This window comes from Glycine max, chromosome 14 (genome assembly GCF_000004515.6).
Source record: "Glycine max cultivar Williams 82 chromosome 14, Glycine_max_v4.0, whole genome shotgun sequence".
NCBI classification, from domain to species: domain Eukaryota; kingdom Viridiplantae; phylum Streptophyta; class Magnoliopsida; order Fabales; family Fabaceae; genus Glycine; species Glycine max.
In genome coordinates, this window is record NC_038250.2 from 47672912 (window position 1) to 47690933 (window position 18022).

General features: G+C 30.4%; 2 protein-coding genes and 2 non-coding genes across 10 annotated transcripts; 1 reads left to right on the forward strand and 3 right to left on the reverse strand.

Annotated features, from left to right (window-relative positions):
• The first annotated feature begins 3852 nt into the window (after window positions 1–3852).
• On the forward strand, window positions 3853–6497 carry LOC100797854 (transcription repressor OFP1). The gene has a single exon (XM_003544286.5). The coding sequence runs from the start codon at window positions 4218–4220 to the stop codon at window positions 5340–5342; it is 1125 nt and encodes a 374-aa protein (XP_003544334.1). The 5' UTR covers window positions 3853–4217; the 3' UTR covers window positions 5343–6497.
• Window positions 6183–11718, reverse strand: WNK13 (with no lysine kinase 13). Of its 7 annotated transcripts, none has more exons than XM_041008729.1 (8): window positions 10927–11718; window positions 10426–10691; window positions 9816–10039; window positions 9557–9714; window positions 9173–9476; window positions 8687–9022; window positions 7620–7669; window positions 7190–7297 (listed from the first exon to the last, which is right to left on the reverse strand). In XM_041008729.1, the coding sequence occupies exons 1-8, from the start codon at window positions 10975–10977 to the stop codon at window positions 7238–7240; spliced, it is 1449 nt and encodes a 482-aa protein (XP_040864663.1). In that variant the 5' UTR covers window positions 10978–11718; the 3' UTR covers window positions 7190–7237. The 7 variants fall into 7 exon arrangements, with proteins under 7 accessions (XP_006595486.1, XP_006595485.1, XP_006595487.1 ...); XM_041008730.1 differs by having other exon boundaries at window positions 8723–9022; window positions 10927–11717; XM_006595423.4 differs by lacking the exon at window positions 7620–7669 and having other exon boundaries at window positions 6183–7297; window positions 8723–9022; window positions 10927–11714.
• A 5788-nt stretch (window positions 11719–17506) lies between these two features.
• LOC112999448 (small nucleolar RNA snoR114) lies at window positions 17507–17587 on the reverse strand. Its single transcript, XR_003264635.1, has one exon. It is a non-coding gene; the product is annotated as a small nucleolar RNA snoR114 (small nucleolar RNA).
• An 8-nt stretch (window positions 17588–17595) lies between these two features.
• On the reverse strand, window positions 17596–17666 carry TRNAG-GCC (transfer RNA glycine (anticodon GCC)). Its single transcript has one exon. It is a non-coding gene; the product is annotated as a tRNA-Gly (tRNA).
• Between the last annotated feature and the right edge of the window lie 356 nt (window positions 17667–18022).

Here is an 18022-nt window from a genome sequence, read left to right on the forward strand (position 1 = left end):
ACATGATACGTTATACATTAGATATGGGAGCGAATTTGAATGTTTTGTTTTCCCACAAGTGAGCTTATGATATAGTTTTTATTTTCTTCATAAAATACTCTTTCTAACAATTAAAGAAAAGTATTGAAACAGATTTATATATATATATAACTTTTGTTGGATGGTGATATTATTGATGCGAAGTGTCACAAACTTTGTTCCTGATTAATTTTTATCAGAAAATTGATTACCTTTAATAATATTTTCTCTTTCAATCAAATCTTTTTCTTGAATATAAAACTTAAAAGATCTGAATCTAATTCTAATCACACCAATGACATGTAGATAATCCTTTTACAACTTAGAGCGGTGCTATTTGTTACGAACAAAAGCTGCACGAAATGCATGGCCTGGACCAGTATTCTTTTTTTAAACTAATTCTTAATTAAAAAATGTAAAACAAGATTTAGAAGAAAAAAACAAGAGCTTCGTGAAGTTATAAGGATCATGTTTAGTACTTATTAGCATTTTCCTTATTAACTGTTCAAATACATTGTTTAATTAGAAATTTTTCTAAAAAAGCTTAAGCAGACGCCCTTGTCTTCTAAGAATATGTTTAGCTTTTATAGCAAAGGATATTAGGTGAGATATAATTGGAGTTAGTGGAGTTGTTGGGTAAAAGGATTTCCGGCTTTGTCTTGAGTGTTGTCTCTCTTCTTATTTTATTTCCCTGGCATTTTGTTGATCGATGAACCAAAAATATAGAATAAAGGTAGTTATGAGACAAACGAAATTATTATATTAAACAAATGCTACTTTTTAGCAGAATTGCAGAAAATAATAAAACGAAAAAAACATGATAATTATGCTGAAAACTGTTGTTGATGTAAATGAACCAAAAAAGCTTATTGGGCTTGAAATGAAGTGTACAAACAAGCTTGATAAATTTATCACAAACTAATTTCTAAAACTTTATATTGTTGTTAAGATTTTTCAAAACTAAACAAATTCAAATTCATGTATTTTTTTTTTATATTTTATCATGAGGAATGATATTCTATAAATTAAATCAATGAGTTCATCATCTTTCTTTTATCACTTAGGAGTCGTGCGAAATAAAAGTCTCATGCATGATTTTGAATGAGAAAAAGAAGTGAGGATTGAAGATCCTATTTCTATACCAACTCAAGATATGCTTATTGGTCAAGACATCCTATTTCTATACCTACTTTTTTGAATTTTTTTTGGTAAACCTTCAAAATTGTCCTATTTATATTGTGTACCTTTTGAAATATTGAGTTTTTTGTTTCAAAATATTTCAATTTTCATTGATGAGACGTTATATGATTTCGAAATTCAATTATTATATTCCTAATTCTATTTTCAGTACATTTATTTAATATTTACATGTATTTAAAAGTATATGTGATTTTGGATTCAATCCAAGATTTATATGTATGGAGTAAACATTATTATTAGGAGAATCTTTTACTTACTCAATGAAGATGATAATATGAAAAGTAAAAAAATATTAATATAATAATTAATAAATACTCCTAGTTATAATGAAAGAAGAGTTAACTTTACAATAATAAAAGCTTACAATATAACTTTTAGACATGATTATCAAACTCTTGAGTTAATTGGTTAATTCTCATGAGTTTATGAATCTACTTATCCTATGCGAGTTGACTTGTTTGTAAATTTTCTTTTTAGTAGACTTTGGGTAGACTCTATAAACGGTAAGTAAACTCGGTAGACTCTCGAGTTTATCACAGAGTCAACAAATTAGCAAGTTAAAAAAAATTAGACTAAAATGCAAGTAATTTTCAATTATTTTTTGTCTGTTTAGTGTTCAACATACCTTCATTTAGTATATTGGTCTCGAATAAAAAAATTCTCATCTTTAATAACATCAAACTCTTGTTCTTTAATAACATCAAATTCTCGATGAGAATGATCTACCAGTACTATAACATCTTCAAGTTATTATCTAGTAGTATGATGCATTACTAGACTTGGTTATTTAAGTATTATGAAATTTATGATTTAATATTTCTTTATTATATTATTGAAATGTTTAATTGATAAGTTATTTGTAGACATTTTGTTATTATTTTTATATAAAGTAAACTCTTATGTGTCTATGAGTTGGGAGTATATGAAACTCTCACGAGTTTACATAAACTCTCGAGTTTGATAATCTTGCTTTCACATGTTCCAAGATTTTATTTATAAACTTTTTGTTAAACTGATTCTTTAATAGCTATTTTTTTGGAATTGAAAAAGTTTAGGTGAGTTAATGTTCAAAGAACACTTACAAAAATACTTTCAAATTACCTACCAATAATTCTTACATCGGTTGTTGAGGGAATCGAATTCATGTCCTTTTTGGATGAGTCCCTTCCTTATCATTTGGATCAACCTTTGTTGGTAATAGCATAAATTTTTATTGTAAGAGTATTACTTGGTTAATAATTATTTATTAATTTTTAGTTTAAAAAATTCTATCAATACTGATGACATTACATATATAGTTCTCCAAATAGTTTGGGCTGGGTTACACAAAAACTACAGGCACATATTGGGCCTGTAGGACATGGACAAACAGACCATTGTATCTGAACATGATATGATTCCCTTTATTTCATAATAAAAAATCCCAAAATGATAAAGAAAAGGAAACGAATCTAAGACTTTGAGAGATGTTTAAGGCAGCACTGGGGGACTATGGATAAAAAGGCAAAGAAGGCCATCATTCCTAAAGCCAAGAATTGGGGGATAAATGAATCAGCACCCATAACAAAAAATGGTTCTCATCATGATTACTTGTTCAAGGTCAAATACATACATATAAAGCGGCCAGACAGAGCGTGGAGAACCGGATCATGAGATTCAATCCTTCAACTGCCAGCAGAAATATTGGTAGGCACTCAGAGCAGTCCAGACAAAACAAAGAAAAAAAATGCGTAAGCAAGCAAGGAATTAAAGCATGCAATCTTGTTGCATAGTAGTATAATGACTTGTTATGTACATAGTGTGTAGAGACTTCAACCATAATGAAAAGCCTATGATACATAACACGCTTTTAGCATGCAACTTTTTGTCATACCGTGTATCATGGATTGCCAAATCTATGTGGGACAGTTCAACCAATGCAGCCAATAGGTGACATCTTACATTTTAGTAAAGTTTTAAATATGTTTTTATCCCTAATAAATATTTAATTTTTATTTTATTTTTTAATAAAAAAATATTTGTTTTTTTTGTTGATAAAACAAAAATTTTGTTTGTAATAATAAATTAGTGAATTTTGTGTTTGTTCATTAATATTTTTATTTATTTATTATTATTCTCTTTGAAAAAGGTTAATAACAAATAAAAATATTATCAATGAATAAACATAAAATTTGTTATTTATTGTGGACTAAAAAGTGTCAACAATAAAAATTAAAATTGTTACTTTATTAGAAACTCAATAAATACAAATTCATTAGAAAATAAACATAAAATTTAATTATTTATTAACAATTGAAAATATATTTTAACTTTCTTAAATATTGAATGTGAAGAACTCAAGATAACAAATTAATCAAAATTGCACAATTAAAACAAGAAGAGGATCAAATTCTCTAAAATAATAGAAAGACAAAATTTAGGGAATGATGATAGTAAAATGACTATATAAGTGAAATTCAGACTAATAATAATGCATATACAAAATTTTTACACTACCATCCAACGGACTTTTACAATAATTAATTTAAAAATTGTATTTAATTAGTTGTGAATGTAAAATATTAAACTTTCAGTACTGTCGGTTTCCAATCAATTAATTTCCTAAATATATTTTGTGCATCTCCTTTTTCATAATGATGAATAGTGTGCGTTACGGAATGTTTCTTACGTACAACTATATTACACTTGTTATAATGGAATTGATTAGCTTAGACGAGCGTGAATATAGAAAAACCAATAATATTGTAGTAATACAAACAGTACGAGCTTTGTGCACGTTTGCTCGTAAGCAATGCTGACAGAAAGTAATTTGGTGGACAAACTTGGTCCCCTTGCTTTCATGCTGGGGACTTTAATTTGGACCACCAACTTTATTTTTTTATTTTTTCCTGTTATAAACCAATCTTTCTGGCTTTATTCATCTTCCATTTCATCTTGTATGAATTGGAAACACAAGAAAAACTTAGAGAGTAAGTGTTTGTGTTTGTGTCATATCTCTGATGGGTAACAACAAGTTCAAGTTGTCAGATATGATACCAAATGCTTGGTTTTACAAGCTGAAAGATATGAGCAGATCAAGGAAGAGAAATGGTTCTCATGTTATGAAGAGTAAAGTGTCTTCACCAACAACATCACAAAGGTCTCTGCCAAGATATTCACAGTATTTTTCCACTGAGCCAATAAGAGCTGGTAAGCTATACAACACTCCCATTCACACCAAAGACTTGGACTTGCCATTCACTGATTCACCTAGAAGGTCTTCCAAGAGAAGGGCTAGGAGAAAAACCATCTACAAGCCTTCTCCCACTGTCGTTCCCTCTTCCGGCTATGACTCCCCAAATCATTGGATCAAGCCATGTCAAGTTCAGTCACCAGATTATGATGTGTCTTCAGCTGAAAGCTCTTCTGAGTCTGATCTTCATGAATATGCTTATTCTGAGTCTGAATGTGACAGCTTTTCTGTTCCTGACTTGCTTAATGGAGTAGACACTAATTGCAGCTGCAGAGTTAGCTCTTCCACTAATGACATCATCATTGACATGAACAGTGAGTCCTTCATTGGGAATCCTGAAAAGCAAGATGGGTTTGATGCAATTTCACAGCTTGGTCTTGCTCCAATATTGACAAGGCCAATGAAGTTTGATGATAAGGTCATTGAAGCAGCTGAGTTGAGAAGTTCAACGGATTTGGATCAGCTGCAGGATGATCAGTCTTTCTCAATTGAGATTCTCAAAGAGGAATGCAATAGAATTCAAAGGAGGAGAAAAAGCAGTCATAGAAAGCCCTTTGCTAATTCTGCAGGCATAAGGCTTAGGGTCCATTCTCCAAAACTTGCAAGCAGAAAAATTCAAGCATGTGCAAGGAGTGTGTCACCCATTTCAAGCAAAGCTCCAAGGAGTACAGGCTTCCTAGATGGATTTGCTGTTGTTAAGTCCTCATTTGATCCACAGAGTGACTTCAGGGAGTCAATGCTGGAGATGATTGTGGAGAACAATATCCGCGCATCAAAGGATTTGGAGGACTTGCTTGCCTGCTACCTTTCCCTCAATTCAAGTGAATATCGTGATCTCATTGTTAAAGCATTTGAGCAAATTTGGTTTGACATGACTCAACTAAGAATGTAAAGATCTTATTGTTATCCAATGCATATTTATTTATAGTCTTGTAACTATCACCACTCTTTTGATCAACTGCTGTTCTGAATTATCAGGATGCCATATTTGGTATCCTAATATAAAGAATATCCTCAAGTTTTGACAACCTTAAATATGCCAAGAAACATTGAATGTGTTTAGAATCAATTGATTTTCTCACTTGCTTTAGAATTTTGCTATAGATTGTGTTAACTGTCCCCACTTTCCACTATATGATTCAAAATCTCTAGCTGGATTACCTGATATCTGAAAACAAATGACAAAACCACTTGCTGAATTCCCTTCCTACTTCCTTATTAATGTTGTCACTATTTGAGTTTTTTTGGATATTCTGTAGTGTCAAAATCAACTATCAGTTAAATGTCTTTTGGCATGCAAAAAAAGTTTGTACAATCTACAGCATGAACGTCAGTTTTTTCAAGTTCATTTCTGCAACCTATCATACCAGACTCCACAAACACAAACAAAAACAGCTCTCTATTTGTAGTTTTGGTGTTTGACAAATTACTCCAATTGTGGCAAAGTTAGTTCTGAAGTATAAACAAGTTACTCAGGAAAATTAAATTGACCAAGTGTTCCTTTAGATAAAGATATGGTTATTCACAACTCTAGAGAAATAGGTAATGACTATTTTTTACAGAAAGTCTCTAATTATATAGGAAATTTGTGACACAGAAGCCCTGTAGCAGATTCTCATTTCCTTTAACAATGGAGTTAGAACTTAGAAGTTTTATGAACCGCAATTAGTGGCAAGCGATCATACAATTATGGTTGCTGATATGTCATGAATCAGAAAGGTAGAATTCCCTATAAGAAAAATTGCCATCCACACTGTCAATCAGAACATTGGATACATCAATCAAATGCACTAGATAACATCGCAATGATGTCGACAATATTATGCATTTGGGGTCATATGAAAGCAAATTGAATGAGATACGAAAGTTCCTCATAATGTAGCTCTCTTTCCTAGCTATTTATCAATTAATAGCCCTGAATGACATAAAATATGGTAGGTCTTCACAAAAAGCTACGAGTCTACGACAATTTTAAGATCGTTAGCGACCATAAATGTTTTCTAGTCAACTTTTCAGTAATATTTCCCTCAATACAATAATATTCCAATGATATTGGAAAGTTAGGTTGCTCCCAGACAAGTAGCATATACCTTCTACACATTAAATGTTTACCATCTTCGGCAAACTAAACTTATGTGGTACCCTTGTACTCTTTACTCGAGCAATGTTACACCCTTACGGAAGATCCTCTTCTTAATTCAACTAGCTTTTTATAAAGAAGATATTAAATAAAAAAGTAACTCCATATCTCATCAACCAGGTCATTTTCTCAACCCTATAAAACAGAAGGCTTTGCATGCATTACTTCTATTTATTTTTTCAATCTTCAAGAGACTCATTTCTCAAAAAAAAAAAAAAACATTCATCTCTTAATTTTTCCGTTCCTTCCACTCCTTGGAGAGTTCTCATTTGGAGCAACACATGCATGCTGTGACCATTTTGTGGTAACATCACAAGGTGCCTGAAATCCAATATTCTCCACAGCACCAACTGTCTTGAATAACCTTCTTTTGTTCACCTCTTCAACCAGTGAACGGTGCAATAGTTGGCTCCTTATATCAATCAATGACCTGTTCCTTGTTAATCTATGATGATTGTTTATCATCATCTTACTTTTACTAGTGAGAGGAACCTGTGATCCTACCATGAGTTTGCCCTGGTTGAAATTGCTTAAGTCTTCACCGGTGGAAATCTTTTTGCCCTTGTTGTGACTGGTTGTGATTGGAAGTTTATCTTTTCTCAAAGATGGCACGTTGTACTCTTGATGATCATCCACAGAATAGTAATTCAAGTTGGAATATGTCCCTTGTGAAGAGCATCGTGAACTGGTATCATCATGCAAATCATCTGCAACAATAGTTTGTCATGTTAGTGTGTTATACAGAGAGAGACCAAAAATAGTGAAGCCATATACTTATTAAAGCAAGTATAGGGGGATATGGGAAATTCTTTAAATTCAAAATTCAAGATATGATATGTTCTTTTGTTTTGGCACATAGATATGATATGGTCTAAACACGTTAAATTAAAAAAAAAAATTACATAAATGCATAATATTTACAAAAAGACATTGATGATTTCTTAGAAATACATAATTATATAGTACACGGTTCCTACGGATAAAAAAAAAATTATATCAGTAGCAAATATTTGAGTCTTAATCTGTTGCCTTAAATTTAGGGCCCCTTAAGCTGCTGCCTCCTTGACCTTGAAGCAGCACTGCTAATCATAACATGAAGCCATAGTTACATATATTTCCTTGCCCTATCTAAATATATTATTTCCCTCATGAACAAGTCAAGAAAATTACATATTTTTGCCTAACTCGTGTCAAAATGTCAAAAAAAAGCATCAATAGTCCTATTCAAAGAGAAGTCTTGACTTATATAATTGCCTATTATTTAATATAGCTTTAGTTGAAAAAAAAAATATAGCTTTAAGAATCCAGAGAAGAGAAAGTCATACACAAGTTTAGTCCCAATCAAAGATTCAAAGTATCAGAAATTCAGAACTGTATCGCAAATATACACGACAATTTTTTTAAAAATAAATCAGAGGTTCCCCAGACACTGTCATTTTTAGAGTATTTAGGCTTCATGACTGTATTAGATTTTCAACTAGACTTCATTTCAAATTGTTCACAAATATTAAAACTGAAATAAGAGGGGATTAGGGAAGTGGGTGGAAGACATGTTATCAGACATGCCGTACCAGTATACTCTTTTCTAAAAATATTATTTGTAGGATTTCATAACACCACGTTGCCCACAATTAAACCTACATGCAGCAGTTAACTAGTTATGTCCTAAAAAAAATTGCTATTCCATTTTAATTCTAGCACTCCCAACGGTGCCTAGTGAATTGCTAAAGCAGTAAAACCTCCCACTGAAGAAATTATCAGATAGCCTCAAACCACCACGTGTTCATAATCTTAGACCCTGTTTTGATACAAGGCTAAAAGTCCTTGCGAGAGCATCTGTACTGAAAAAACTCTACTTTCAGAACAGAAACTCTCAAAAACACCTATACATTGTATCCAAACAGACCCTAAATCAATTTTTATATGACAACTAATAAAAATTTTCAATGTATAAGAAGGAATTAATGACACTCAACAATGTGTCATGTGAAGATTAGTGGCTCTTTCCTAGTCGCAGACCATGTAGTATTTAATCTGTGGAGCTATTAAATAGGACAACCACAACATGATTAGAAAAATGGACCAAGAATACATACCATGGAGCCAATAATATCCACTTGATATTTCCTCACCTTTACTGACTAAATCTGACATTGATTCTTGGAATGATGAACTAGAAGAGAACGAGCGAAAATGATGATGAGGTCCATCATCATCACAATCATCATCTAGATAATTGAATGTGTGGAAGGCATCTGAACAGCTACTTTGCCTTCTGTGAGGTAGCAGAGCAGATATCTCTCTATCAATCATGTTTGCAATCTCATAAGGCTCCCCATCCTCAATCTCCAATTCTTTCACCATCTCAGTTGCAACATCAATAGGGGTGTCAGATAATATGTCAAAGGGAAAAAATACATTCCTAACAGAACCTGCACAAATAATATGTAAAACATGAGTAATAGATAGTTTAGTGTTCAAATCTCAAGTAGCGTGTACTTGGAGTCTTGGTCAATTTTAAGAGAAATTTTTCCTTAAAATAGACCAACTAGATATTGTAAGTTAAGCAAAAGATTACAAACCATCCTTATCAGAAATTTGCACTTTGAGAAAGATAGTGTCATTTTCAGGATTCAGCTTCCCAATCACTTTCATTCCAGTCCTAGGAAGATCATCACTTAATTGCAGTTTCTCCATCTCATTGACGTTCAAAAATGGTTTCTGAATTGCAAATTTCATTGTTGATGATGGATCATCAGACACAAGAAAAGGGTCAAGCAACAATTCTTTTGCCGACGGTCTCTTTTCTGCAGGTACTAAGCATTTTCCAATAAACCTTTGTGCTTCCATGTCTTCAATCCGGAAAAAGGCCATTGGTAGTTTTCCCTGAAATATGAATTGTTACTTTTAAATACAAACCTAGCTTTACATATATCCTGAAAACTTACACCAGAATCTGAATTTACCGATGTCACTTTCTTGTAGATTTGTGCTGGATTAGAACATTCACTATACGGATATTCAGATGTGAGCATTTCCAAAACACACATGCCAAATGAGTATACATCAGCAAGTTCATTGTATTCTTCCTCATACAATTCTGGTGCCATGAACTCAGGGGTGCCTAGCATAAAAGAGGAAAAATTTAATTGACAATAAAAATAGTAGCAGTTTCTTAGTACTTGTAATTAAGTGTGCAACACTTATTGAAACCAAAGTGAGTACCTATAACACTATGTGCTAATTGGGAACCGTGAAGAATTGCAGCCAGTCCCAGGTCACCAATTTTTACTTGTCCAAGATGACCATTGACAAATATGTTATCACATTTGAGGTCCCTATGGATCACAGGTGGATCATGACAATGTAGATAAACAAGACCTTGTAAGATTTGGCGAGCCCAATTCTTTATAGCTTGTATGCTGACACGTTTATAGTTCTTCCTATATCTGCACATGCCCGAAAATTATCAGTTATTTTTTTAGGTCGACCTAGGATATCCTCAGCCAGAAGCTAAGGACTAATCTCTTAATTTACAATGCTTACTGTAACTTTCTACGTTAACATGCTTTATGAAAACTATCAGTTATTTCATAGAGCATATAAAAGCATAAAGTTGCAATATACATTTCATGCTCATGATTATATTCTCATTTCTTTTATGATCCCTTATATGTGTCCATTAAATATAAATTGTTAAAATTTGGAATCGCTTCACTTGTATCAAACAAAATCTTTGTGATGACTTACACCTAAGTTGCCTAACTTTTGTAAGGAACTACATAATGGGACTGGAGTAATTGCCTAAGTTATAGTTGGAATGGAAGTTAGTTACTCTCTCAGTGACCCAGATGTGAAAAATTCTGTGATAAAGTTGAAGGCCCTGCTATCAATATCAATCCAAGAAGTGTAGAATCTTAAGATGGATTGATGCTTGAGGGTACTGAGGAGATGAACCTCTGAGTAAAGCCGCTGCAAATCGTCCGGCGTGCGAAGCACCTCATTGAGTCTGACCTGGTTCCATGCTACCTCAATTCCAAGCACCTCATCAATGGCTTTGTACACTGTCTTCATTGCCCCTTTTCCAAGAATATCTCCAAACTAATAATCAATCACAAGCAGGGCACCTTAATCATTTACAATCCATCCATTACACATACAGTTTTAGAAACACAGTATTTCTTCTCAACTTAATACAATTTTAGGAGATTACCAATCAGTCTAATAAACTAATTAGTACTTGGCTTAAATTTTACAATACTAACCATGTGCACAAAAATGGCAAAAAAGTATAGCACACAAAAAATGGAATGAAAACAGAGGGATTAGAACTTACCCTGCCATATCGACCAGTTGGGTCGATTTCCACATAACAATTTTCTCCCATATTTGATTCTTATCTATATATACCAACTTAACAACTACCTCTTATGTATGTCTTTCACACTGCAACTTAATTGTGCAGAGAAGAAAAAAAGGGATAAAATGAAAGCAGAACAAAATTTCTTTATGGTATATTATCCTAAATCCTAGGCTTTCCTTCATGATTTACGTGAGAGAAGACCCCAAAAAATAGCCAGAAAAGTCTAGAGTAGTCAATGCTCTGCATCATTTTGCCCATGCTCACAACCGTACATGATAAGTGGTTATAGTCCTTAGCAACCATTTGATTTTTTTTTTCTCGTTTCTTGTTCTATTTGAAAACGAAAGTTTCAGAGGGGAGGGAGAGAAAGTGGTGCACGGTGTGATTGGATGGGAGAATAAGCAGATACTATTTAACAAGGAAAGTGACAGGTTCGTGTCAAAGTACCCCTCTTTGATTCAGGGTATTAGCAGGGGATTTGTGGCAGATAAGAGTTTGGGGAAGGGTCAGTTTTGGGCATTCACAAGGCACAAAGAATGGTTGGAATAGATAAGAGAAAGCACTAAGGCACGGAACTTGAAGAATCTGTGGACCCTCTTTGATGTAATCATTAGTGGGAAACAGGGGAAGGCCAAAGAAACAGAGGAAGAAGGTGCAAAAACAGAGTGGGGTGATGCAGGGGAGGTAACAATTACAGGGGAGAAATGAAGTTGTGAAGGTGAGGATTTGGTGTGGTTTTCAGGGTATTGAAAGTAGATTTATAATGAATAATGGTTGGTGATATGATGTGAATATGATAATAATACTCATAAAGAGAGTAAAACTATAGAGCATGATATCAGCTTTGGTTGGTGGTGGGAACCCCTTTCTGACTTACTTGGCAGCATTTTGGCATTGTGATGTCATGTGTGCTTGAGGGTGGGGCCAGTGAGGGCAGAAAGACAATTTGTAAAGTGCTCTGTCAGCATTTAACTTCTCTAGCTTTGATTTTGGATTATATGCATTCTCCAATTTTGGTTTTATAAATATCAATGTTAGTGCAAAATTATACCTTTTTTTCATTAATGTTTAATTATATGAATTTAATTGAATATATTAATGGAATAAATGTTTTTTTATATTATCATTCAATTATATAAGTGGAAATTGTTGATTTTCTAATAATTAATCCTATATAATCAATTATATAAGATTATTTTAAATTAATTGACGGTGGAAAAATAATTAATTATACAAACGCTTTTATTATTCTGACAAATTATTATACTCAGACTAACACATTACATTTTATTCTATTTTTGTTTGAATGAACTTTTAGTTTTTTAATATAGGCCACAAATATTTTTTTCAAAAGAATATTATATTTAAATTGGATAATAGCATTATAAATGATAAAACCCTTCCTAACTATCATATCTTAGACTTCATTTCAATTATGTTTGAGATAAATTGTTTGAAAAATAGTTTTTCCTAAAAAATAATCTATGAATAAATTAAAAAGATAATTGTCTAAAATTGTTGAATAAAACAAGCATTTTTTTTCTTAAATTTTTTAAAGTGGATAATAGGGTATTTAAAATTAACTATTTGTGATATTGAAAGTTGTAAAAAGAGGGAACATAAAAAGAGTGTCCTTAAAAAGATTCATTTATAATTACTCACTTTTATTAAGAGATTCATTTATCTTTTAGAGAAATAGAATGCAAATTTTATAATTTAAAAGAAAATTAGTGCAATCTATGTATTAATATAAAAGTGAAGATTATAAATTATCCTTAATATTATCATCAAATACATATTAATTTAAACTTTAAAGGCTTTAGGGTATGTCTGATTAATGTAATTTTTTTTTCTTTTGCTAACCAATCATATCTTTAGTATGTCTAATGAATAATTAGACAAATTAACAAACTTATTATTATATAATATAATAGTTTAGAAGAATGTAATTTTGGGATGACAAAGTTGATTTTAGTGAGTGGAATGTGGAATAATGTTACCCCACCACTAACTCTGGTACGGTTATGCTACGCTGCTAGTCCTATGGCCATCAGACTTTTATGGTAGGTGTGTCACTCTGTTATCCATTTTGTCATGTTTTATTGTCGTCGAGAGTGCGTGAAAATTCTAATTTAATACATAATTTTTTTTATGATGATTTAATACATGATTAAATATGTTTTTGTTTATATAAAATGAGTGAATTTTCTTTGGATCTATGTAAAAGTGCTTTTATTCGTTTTTCTAAAGTCTAAAATCTATATTTGTGGTTCTTATTATCATAAAACATCCGTTAATTTGAATATTGGAAGAGATAATTTTTTTTTTACCAATAGTCTTATTCAATTCAAGCATGATTAATTTTTTTAAGATACCTGTAGATTGTGAAGAAAAGAAAAAAAAACATTTAATATATGAAATTTTCTCTGATATATTTCAGATGTCTATCTGAATTCTGAAGCTTAATGACCTATATTCCACCATGTGTTTTTGAACTAAAGTGATTTTTATACGTAATATTCATTTAAAAATCAATATCTCTAAAAAAACTAAAGTGATAATCGTTATACATTTTTATAGGAACTAAAATTCAATTTTTTTATACAAAGATTAATCTTTAAATAAGCGTTACATATAAGGATCAAATAATTAATTTAACTTAATTTTTTACTCTACCATAACATATAAGAACTTTTCATATTTTAGATTCTTAATAGCTAATACTAAGTGGATCAAAAAAATAAAATAGTTAATAATAAAAGTGAAAGTTTGATACAAATTGTTTTGTTCCTTTTACTTTTCATTGGGTTGGTTTTGTAGAGATAGGACCATTGTTACTATGGGTCCCCTCAGAGATCACAAATGTATTTACAATTAAGAAGGAATTGAATTTACCCTAAAAAGTACCATATAAGATGTAATTTCATTCATATCATTTCATAAGATGCCATAACAACTTTGATCATGTGTTGGATAACTGATGGTCAAGATCCGATTATCCACCTTAAGTGATCCTAGATAAGACTTAAAAAAGGCTATTCCAATAGCAAGATCGAAAGTGAATAAGATCTGGGAATTTTTTTCCCCCTTCAAAAAGAAATAAAGAATAATGACACTTTTTCTATAAAAGAAGAGAACAATGTATTTTGTTATTGACTCGTACGTAAATTTTATTCGATTTTAGTTATTGCTATCACATGACCCAAAACCAATTGTAACCAAAGTACCACCTAGGCAACTAGGTCAAATGGCATATAACATAATTGAACAAATGGAAAAAGAAAGAAAATACAACGAAATAAAATAAAGAAAAGGAGTGGAATATTAATTAGACAAAATAGGTCATCCATTGATAATATAAAAATAATTTTACATTATTATATTTAATCATAAACTATTATATATCTTAAATTTATTTAATTCTATAATAATTATCTTAAAATTTATAATAAAATGGTTGATTAACATCATAAAAGTTTTAATATACGAGTTCTCGGTTTGAATGTGTTTAAACTTTAAAATAGTGTTTTGAAAACTAACATTTTAACATCTTATACATATGCAGAAAGTTTAATTTAATTTTTTACTAATAAATATCCCGTATATTATATAGATATTTATAAATATAAATGAATTATAAAATATAAATTTTAGAATATTTTAAGAGATATGGTTTATTGTTAGAAGATTATTTTATTAGAAATAAAATATAAATTAAAAAAATAAATGCTTTGATAATGTAAAAATAAGTATATTGTTAATGACAAATTATCATGCATAATTAGTTTATTAATTTTTATATTAATTATCTTATAAATCATGTCTAGGATGTTTTTGCATGGTTAACATTAATAATAAAAAAAATTAAAGATACATGAAAATTAATCTAAAAATAAATAAATTTGATAAAATTGTTGTATACATTTGCTATCCATAATAAATAAAGATGATACCAACTTTTAAATTACACATTTCTTGCATACTTCAACTGTTAATGATCTTTATCGTAATTTCACACTCTCTAATTTCACATTTTTCTAATTAATTACTCTCATTCTCCTTATTTTACCAAAAGATAATAAAAATGTGGATAGACATACAAATACAATATTACGTGTTTGTCTTTTCGTTAGTATAAATAATATATATAACTCTTTAATAATTTTTTTGTGACTTCATTCCGTTTGTTAGCAGACAGGCTTGTATTGTCTGACTTGATTTCGTCTTTGTTTCTCCCATATAAAGAACAGAAATTGTTTCCACCATTTCTAAGTCAAAACATATCAACAACAAGAAGGATAATAATGAAGTTAATTAGTTAATTAACTTGGACAACTTCAGAAACTTAAGGATCTTGAACTCTAATATCTTAATCTTAGAACCTGTACGGAACCTAGGGCTAATTAGTCTGTCTCTTGTTACTTACTAGGGATATATTATTTAATGGTCATTGATATTATTTAATAGAATTGTTAACATTCGGGGATAATATTTCTTTTTGTTATCTTCGCATGGAGTTTTATCACATTCACGCACGTAATCAATAATATACCATAGTCAGTTAATTTTGTACCAGAAGGAATCTATTAGTTTTCGTAATATATTTCTAATTAAAATATATATAATTCACACAATCTATTTAATCAATTAAATTAAATTTTTTTAATTTTTAAAATATTAATTGGTAAATGAAGTAGAGAAATACAATTCTAAAAATATTCGTTAATTGTCTTCAATGTATTGGACCCTCAAGTCTCAACTCTATACAGAGAGGACCAATAACATAGACTCATTTAAAATTTAGAAAATCTATGTTAGCTCTAAGTATCTGTTTATATTACTTAAACTAAAAAATCATTCTTTTTTTTATTTAACATCATTCCAAAACAAAGGATAAACAAGTATTTTATCTAATTAAAAAATGAAAGAAAAAAAACCTTTTCTCTCCCATGTTTTATCCTCCACAGAACTCCTTTTCTCTTTCCTATCAACATGTCTTCTTCGTTGCTCTACCCATGGGAATTAAGCCCTGCTTCAACAATTTTGGCGATTCTTCATAGGTTTATGCTTGTTGTAGATCTTTTTGTTTTCTCCATGATCAGAGATGGCAGCAACAAAATCAAGTTTTATTTTCATGTGATTGGTTTTCATTTTATGGTTTGTTTGGGCTGGGAAAAAAAAAAAACTCATGCATGTTGATTTTGAAAAACATGTTCGTCTTTGTGGTTAGATGTCATTTTACGATATCCTCTTGCGAACTAGTTTCGGGACGTTTGCATCTAACAGAGAAAGGTGTACATGTAATTGTTTAAAATGATTACTAACAAGTATTGCAAGAATTAATGCACTGAAACATAAACATGAGGAAGAGAATTGGGAATTTTTATTATTTGTCTTTTTAAAATAAAACATAAAATAAAATTACATAATCATTCTTTAATTTATGCTGCTGTAAATAAATGATACAAGTTTTTTTTTGTTAAAATGAAAAGATTAATAATCCTAACATACACCTTTTAATTTTTAAGTAGATTTATGTTAACAAATCCTATCTATCTATCTATCAACCTTGCTCGTTTGCTTCATGTCCAAAAACTATTGACTGTTCATTATGACTGCCATGCATACATTGAATAATAACTTTTTCAGAAGGATGAGCAATTTGAAGGACATGCAGATTCACACGCCGAAAATTTCACCCTACTTGTCACCAAACTAACTTTGAATTTGAAAGCCAAAAGTTGTGTATTTCAATAGAATTCTGTCATATTCATTATGAGCAAGGGACGAATGATGCTATTCGAGAAATATTTAGGCAAGTGGGTGTTTCCTATGTATTGCCACCAGGACTAAAATTCATGCAGAGACATGAATCGGTTGCTGGGTTGAAGGTTCATTTTTAAGCAGATGTGTGGTAATGATTTCATGGAAGCGTATTAGGTGTTTTTTTTTGTTATTATAATTATAATTAAGAAATACGAATAATAAATATAAATTATTCAATTATATTTTAATGTTAAGATATTAAAAGATAAATGTACATAGTTTTATAAAAAAAAACATTTATCTCTCAAATTTGAAAAAAAATGGTTTATTAAGTCCCTCAAATTTTGCTGTTTAGGGACTAAAAACATTTTTTTTTTCAAATTTAAAGAACTGAAACTATACTGGAAACAAGCAATTATTTAGTATATCAGTCAATTAATTGATAGTGTTATTTTTTTAGAGAAATTGATAGTGTTATAATAGAATTTGCAATTGAGACCAATGACTGTTATTTTTAAAATTTGAGTATGAAAACAGATTAAAAAAGCTATATAAAGCTATATTGAAAATGAATCAAAATTAATATAGAACCAATTTTTTTATTCAGTTTTAAACCATATCCAAAAAATGATAAAAAAAAATAATTTTCCAACGTAATAAATTTCTCTCTGAATAATTTAAAAAACGTACGTACTCCTATTTTAGGTTAATACAGATAAGAGGATTAATTTGTAAACCAAATTTTGTTAATTTTGGTAAAAAGAAAAGTTGAGAAAAAAAAAAGAAAGAGCTCAGGTGTGCCACCTTTCGTCTAAGAACGTAGTGACAGACCCATCTATCACAGTTGACACAGTTATCATCATAGCTCTTTTTATTTGCACCAGCCGGGAATCGAACCCGGGTCTGTACCGTGGCAGGGTACTATTCTACCACTAGACCACTGGTGCTTTATTTACTGCTTTGTTATGAAAGGTTTAATTTATAATCTATTTTTAGAGTACATTATAAATTCTTTCCTAAAATATAAGAAAATTACATAAAACTTATACATGTCTCTCCGGATTTAAGAAAATTATGTACACTTTTCTTTTATTTTTAAAACTTATACGTAAATGTTACCTAAACATTTGATAATAATTAATCATGTAAATTGATAATTTTAATTTAAAAAGATAAATATATTTTTCATCCTCATAAATATGAAAATGTCTATCACTGCCAATTTTTTTTGTCTACTTTCCGTTCTCGCAAAATTTAAATTTATTGTTTTTTTACTTATAACTAGGTTCAGGCCTACGTATTG

Excerpts from the sequence above, each read along its gene's own strand:
- LOC100797854 (XM_003544286.5), top strand. The coding sequence starts at position 4,218 with ATGGGTAACAACAAGTTCAAGTTGTCAGATATGATACCAAATGCTTGG.
- WNK13 (XM_006595422.4), bottom strand. The coding sequence starts at position 10,977 with ATGGGAGAAAATTGTTATGTGGAAATCGACCCAACTGGTCGATATGGC. Across the intron at positions 10,040-10,425 it reads ACATCTGGGTCACTGAGAGA|ATATAGGAAGAACTATAAAC; the intron begins GTAACTAACTTC and ends GGGCATGTGCAG. Across the intron at positions 9,715-9,815 it reads ATTAGCACATAGTGTTATAG|GCACCCCTGAGTTCATGGCA; the intron begins GTACTCACTTTG and ends CTTTTATGCTAG.